A 6,334-nucleotide genomic window follows, 5' to 3' on the forward strand; every position below is an offset into this window, starting at 1 on the left:
ATTATTATTATTATTATTATTATTATTATTATTATTATTATTAGAGAAGATTTAGAAACACTAAAGCGCTACATTTAACTATCCCACTTCTCATAGACCTTTTTTTTAATTCACGTGTTTTCTGTCGTCACGGTGGGGTGCTGCACGGTTCTCCAGGAGACAGGTGGAGTGGGAGGCTGCTAGCAACCTGATYGAGGGAATCTGCCTGACTCTGCAGCGCCAACCAATCATCTCCTTCCTCCCACACCTCCGCTCGCTGATCAACGTCTGCGTCAACCTGGTATGGAAGCCCGAAAATGGAGAAGTCACATATCTGTCATTATTCTTTTTCTTTTTCCAGATTGTCCCTTTTCAGGGCTCGCCACAGCAAGTCATCCTCCTCCATCTCACYYTGTCCTCACACCTCCATGTCATCTCTAACCACATCCTTATATCTACTCTTTGGCCCTATTTGTCTTTTTTCTGGCAGCTGCATTTCTTCTACCAACATGCCCACTGTCCCTCCTCTGGACGTGTCCCCCATCCCCCTTGAAACTGTCACCCCCCTACAGCACATCTTACCTTTTTCCTGCTGTCCTCATACACGTCCTGTACCAGTCTAATATATTGCTCTGCCACTCCAGATTTCCTCATGCAACACCACCTCTGTCCCCACCGTCATACAGTATGCTTTTTCTAAATCCACAAACAAATCTGTCATTCTTGAGTAGCTATTATCTAAGAATGGGCTTCGTTTGGCTAGCTTTTTGCTATTGTTATGTAATGCTTTAGCTAGTCTTGTGAATGAAAGCTAGCAGGTATTTTAATTGGAGTTTTGCTGCTGCCACTATTACTTATACTTATGCTAACACCATTACTGCTGATACTAGGTCTCCCAATACAAATTCTACTACTGGTGATCCTCTAATGTTTCTACTGTTAATGCTAATGCTCATTCTGTGAATGCTTGTTTGCACAATATTGAATCTAAKGTTAATACTGCTATTGCTAATTCTAGTTCTCCTAATGCTAATTCTACTACTTGTATGCTAAAGATTCTAATGCTTATGCAGTGGTGGGCACAGTTCCCCTAAAGCACTAATAGGGGAACTGATTTCCTGATTAGTTTAGGGCTTTTGCTCATTTTAAATTTTATTAGTGGATTAGCACTTGCTAAATTTATAGGCTAAATTTAKAAGCACTAACTGAGGTCTATAAATGTAATTGATCAACATTAATGTTAACAGCTGAGGGTGAAAGCTGTCACACATTTTGTTCATATGTGTCACTGATCCAAAATACAAATAATATATGAACTCAAATCCAGCTGTGGAATGTCAATGAAAACAGAGCAACATGACAACATGTGGCTCATGTTGTCTGTTGAAGAATGTTCATGTGTTGACTGGGTTATTTTAGTGCTTTAGAATTAGCTTTTGCTAAAACTTTCAGTGTATTAGTGTTTTAGATTTAGGGGACGTAAATATTTGATTTAGTGCTTTAGGGCTAGTGGAACTAATTTTTAGATTAGTGCTGCCCACCACTGTGCTAATATTTACAATTAGTAATTTGTTACATTTAGCTATTATCTAGAGTTTTRCTACATTTAGCTAGCATTTTGTTAGTTTTAGGTAACCTTGCTACTTTTAGCTTGAAGATAGAATTGTTCCTTTTTTTACCAATAGCTTCGATTTTGTTACTTTTTATTTATTTAATTTTTTCCCTCATTTTTAGTGAGTGTTTCAGCTGTTAGCTAGTGTTTTGCTTCTTTTAGGTTTCAGCTCATTTATTCAGCACTCAGCATTCGCACAGCATTTTCATAGAAAAAGCATTTTCTCCCGTTGTTTACACCTTACCTTTTGTTTTCGAGGTGATGGGCGTGGTTGGTCCCTCCAGCGTGGCCGACGGGCTGCCTCTTCTCCACCTCAGTCCCTACCTGTCTCCTCCACTTCCTTTCAGCACGGCTGTAGTTCGGCTGGTCGCTCTGCAGATCCAGGTCCACACACTTGATATAAACAGATATAAACATAAAGCCTTAGCGAATGAATATCCTCAGTGGCCTGTCCTTGTTAAACTGTGTGTTTTCTCCCTCTCAGGCCTTGAAGGAAGATTTTCCTCTCAGTCATGTGATCTCACCTTTCACCAATCAGGAGAGGCGAGAAGGGATGCTGCTTAACCTGCTTATTCCCTTTGTCCTTACTGTGGGCTCTGGAAGCAAAGGTATTGGATTTTTAATTTGTATATTTGAWATTAAAGGGCTAGTTCAGAATTTTAGAATTGTTCTGAGGAAAGGCTATAAACAAMTAAATCAGAAAAGCACTGGAATTACAACTTGGTTGTAATTTTTGGCTGCCATCTTGCTAAGTGCTACATGTCTGTTCTGTTTGCGATGAAGCCACATATTAAATCCTTGATCATACTGTATACTGTGTTATCACTTTWAAAACACATAGAAATAACCTTATTTTAGTTTTCGGTTATATTCTGGCAGTAACTGACGGCACCTACATAGCACTGAGCAAGATGTGGGCACAAATACTCATCTTGTTAGCATAGCGGTTTGCTATTTCAGTTGATCAGATAGAGTGTTAGGAGCTATCTGTTTTAATCTGTGCTTCTCTGTTTATAGATAGCCCCCACCTGGAGCAGCCAGAGATCTTCCTCCTGCTGCAGACCGTCATCAACATCCTGCTGCCTCCTCGGATCATCTCCACCTCCCGCACCAAGAACTTCATGCTGGATGCGTCTCCGGCTCATTGCTCCACGCCCGGCGATGCRGGGAAGGATCTACGCAGGGAAGGACTGGCAGAGTCCACCAGCCAGGCTGCTTATCTCGGTACGACTCCTGAGTGAGACCCCTTCTCTTTTCTCCATCGGTTTCTCACCCTCCTCCCTCCACAGCTCTGAAGGTGGTGTTGGTTTGCTTCGAGCGCTCGCTGGGGAACCAGTGGTACCGTCTGAGCCTACAGGTCAAAGAGATGGCTCTGAGGAAAGTGGGCGGCTTGGCTTTCTGGGACTTCATTGACTTCATCGTGAGAACCCGTATCCCGATTTTTGTTCTCCTGAGACCCTTCATACAATGCAAGGTAAAGTGGTCACTACTATCATGCAGACTTGCTTTGAAAGAATTTCCTTTACCATCCGTGCTGTGTTTGTAGTTATTGACCCAGCCAGCAGAATCCCAGGAGGAGATCACAGCACGCCACCACATCGCTGACCAGCTGGAGCGACGCTTCATCCCTAGACCTCTATGCAAGAGCTCGCTGTTTGCTGAGTTCAACAATGAACTGAAGATCCTCAAGGAGGCGGTTCACAGCGGCTCTGGTACCAATATTTTAACCACTACTGCACAGATTTAATGAACTGTATAAAATAATGTTATGAACTTTTTTCATTTATGCTCTATTGATTTTGATTTGATTTATTTATTTAACAGGAAAAGATTATTAAAAATTAAGCCTGACTCAGCATAATTGCTGTTTTACAGCAGGTTCCTGTTCTGCAGCACATAAAACACTCAGAAATACAGCATCACAATCACATCATTATACACCATAGACACAAAGACAAACAAGCATACCAAATTTCAGGAAGGCAGCATTTGCAAAATAAGACGTCTAAATATGAGCACAACAAAAAGTGTCCAGCAGATGGCAGACAAGATTCTTCTTAAAGGGCTGTAGTTTTGAAATGGACTTTATGTTTTGAGGAATGTCATTCCATGCTTTAGTATAAACATAGAAGAAAGACCTCTGGCCRTAACAGTTTTTAAAAGTTGGTAATATCAGTTGTCCTTTTGTAACAGATCTAGTTGAATGACCACTTTCAAAATTTGATTTGGGCAGCAATGCACAGAGAGTTCCATAATTGGCACCTTGGAAGATCTGAAAATATAAATTAATACCRCTATACAAAACATAATTCTGAAAAGTCAAGGCATCAGACAATGAAAGAACTGTACAGTGATGAGTCCAACCAGGAAGTTTTTTATGAATTTTGGAGGCCCTGTTGTAGAGCCTAACTATGGGTTCTRAGATTTCATTTGTTGTAATCTATATCAACAGCCTACCAAGGAAAGACGTCTATCAGCACCGTTGGCACCTCTACGTCAGCCTATCGCCTCAGTTTGGCCACCATGTCGCGATCCAACACGGGCACCGGCACCGTTTGGGAGCAGGACAGCCAGCCGTCACGCCAACCTTCACAGGACACGCTCAGCCGCACAGACGAGGACGATGAAGAGAGTCAGAAACGCTTCCGTCTTTCACGAGTTGTCATATGTAAAATGTTTGTAAATTTCAATTCGCTGTCTTAAATTTCCCCTCCCTCTTTTTTTAGATGACTCCATAAGTATCCCCAGCGTTGTTAGCGAGCACGAGGCTTTCCTGCCAAGAGTGATGTCACAGCGGCGCTTCTCCAGCCACGCCACCGGCTCAGCAGCCTTGCAGTCCGAGGCCACCCGCACCACCATGCTGCCCAGCCAGAGGTAGCATCTTCACACACAAATGCACAGCCGAAGTTTGGAGTTTTAGTTTGGCGAAAAACAGCTAAACTTACAAAATCCTACTTTGCAAAGCACTCAGTGTGGAGGAGACAGAGGGTTCTTGTTCAATTAAAAAAAAAATCCACTTATTTTGGAACTTTGAAGAAAAGGCTTTATGCTTTGATCTCGCTGGGAAAGAAATTGGTGCGGGAACGGAAATAATTCCACTGAGCAAAAACTCAATACTGAGCCTGATATTTTTCAATACTTAGTTTGTAAACTAAACATTTAGCTTGTAAATTAAATAATTAGTTTGGAACTATGACGTATAAATGTATAAATAACATGGCGAAAATATGACTGAAAAATAAACCAGTTTTTTTTCTTATAAAAGGCTAAATAAAACAAAATATTGCTGGTAATTTTTGACAGTAGCTTTACAAACAGCACATCATACTGTCATCTCCATGCTCAGCAGCTGAAACAATGGTCTGGAAAAAAAAATTTTTTTCCATTTCAAACACCACAACTCTCGTCTCTGATCTTTGTCTCGTTTAATAATAAATCCTTCCTCCAGAATTAAGTTTCAGTCACACTAGAAGCGTTTCTTCTAGCAGAGATTTAAGTGACTTCAGTTCTTGGCAGACTTGTGTTTTGGAGGGTGTTTCTGAGCAGCTGAACTGATTTCCTCACAGRTGTAGGTGACCGTTGGGATCTTCCTTTAGACAGAAGAAAAATGACGCATCTCCAATGACTTAATGAATACTCCTAAACAAACCCTTTACGTTTCAATATACTGCTCATGACACCTCATAATTAACACAAGTCAGTGAATTTCAATTCAGTTTAGTTATATTCYRTCATTTCACAACAAAATTTGTCTTATAACAAAATAAATCTAAATTGTATGAGAGGACAAGCAGAAAACACACAGTTAGTGTATATACTGTATAAACATGGAGCGTAGAGAGAGTAAAGACAGTTGTTGTGAAGAAATGTGGTTTAACTCTAACCCACATCATTATAATTAAGGGATAGCTCAGGATAGTTATAGGATTTATAAAAAAATAGAAACTCTCAAAAGTAGGCGGGCTTTATCTCAACTSGGKTTGCAGCCCATGTAATGCAGATTTGTAGGCCAGTGACGTCACTGCAGTGCTGCTTGGACATACAGGGGATATTAGACAATGTAGAAGCTAAAGAAAGAGCACTTGCCAGCAAGGGCAGGGATGAGACAACAACAAACTGGCTTATATTCATGCTTTGGACAAGGAAAGCATCTTCAACTCTGGGGGACTGTTTGAGAATTGTTAACCTCAGCTKGGGCTGTCCACAGGGAGGAGTAATCTCGCCCCTGTTCTGGCTCCTGGTTGTCGACAGCCTACAAAGTGAGTTTATTAGATCCGCCTCCATAGACAAGGGTATGCAGCTGACTTGGTCATACCTATAGAAGACTTACAGAATACTTACAGAAGGCTTCTGCCTGAGTACTGTATGCAACCTAATGCTGAGGGGACTAAACACAGTATCCAGATGGTGCCGGGACAAGACAGAATTGGTTCTTTTCGCTCATATGTTATTAAGGACAGGTTACTCACTTTTCCTTGTCAGAACTGGTTAATTTTTAGGTGTCTATCTAGACAGGAAGCTTAACTGGCAAAGACAAAATGAAAAGTGTGAGAAGGCAGCAATGTGCCTACACCAGCGCCGTAGAATTGCATGTAGTCTTTGGAGTGCTGCCCCGAAGGTCATCAAATGGATCTACACGGCTATAGTCCGCCCCATGCATGCTGCTTTAGTGTCGTGGCCTGATGCGTCTCAGTAATCCAGGTAAAAAATCGAAAAGAAAAAAATTGTATAGGTCTTCTGGAC

The 6,334-nt window shown here is 41.3% G+C and overlaps 1 protein-coding gene across 18 annotated transcripts in view; it reads left to right on the plus strand.

Annotated features, from left to right (window-relative positions):
• The window catches only part of unc80 (unc-80 homolog (C. elegans)), a 100,556-nt gene that overhangs the window by 83,929 nt on the left and 10,293 nt on the right, over positions 1–6,334 (plus strand). For all 18 annotated transcript variants that reach the window (XM_014016077.1, XM_014016087.1, XM_014016081.1 and 15 more), the window contains 8 exons: positions 157–280; positions 1,850–1,975; positions 2,076–2,199; positions 2,609–2,815; positions 2,881–3,065; positions 3,138–3,303; positions 4,044–4,223; positions 4,318–4,465. In XM_014016077.1, coding sequence (XP_013871531.1) covers positions 157–280; positions 1,850–1,975; positions 2,076–2,199; positions 2,609–2,815; positions 2,881–3,065; positions 3,138–3,303; positions 4,044–4,223; positions 4,318–4,465 — 1,260 coding nt within the window. The remainder of the gene's footprint in view (positions 1–156; positions 281–1,849; positions 1,976–2,075; positions 2,200–2,608; positions 2,816–2,880; positions 3,066–3,137; positions 3,304–4,043; positions 4,224–4,317; positions 4,466–6,334) is intronic.

Source organism: Austrofundulus limnaeus, unplaced genomic scaffold (assembly GCF_001266775.1).
Source record: "Austrofundulus limnaeus strain Quisiro unplaced genomic scaffold, Austrofundulus_limnaeus-1.0 Scaffold138, whole genome shotgun sequence".
Lineage (NCBI taxonomy): Eukaryota > Metazoa > Chordata > Actinopteri > Cyprinodontiformes > Rivulidae > Austrofundulus > Austrofundulus limnaeus.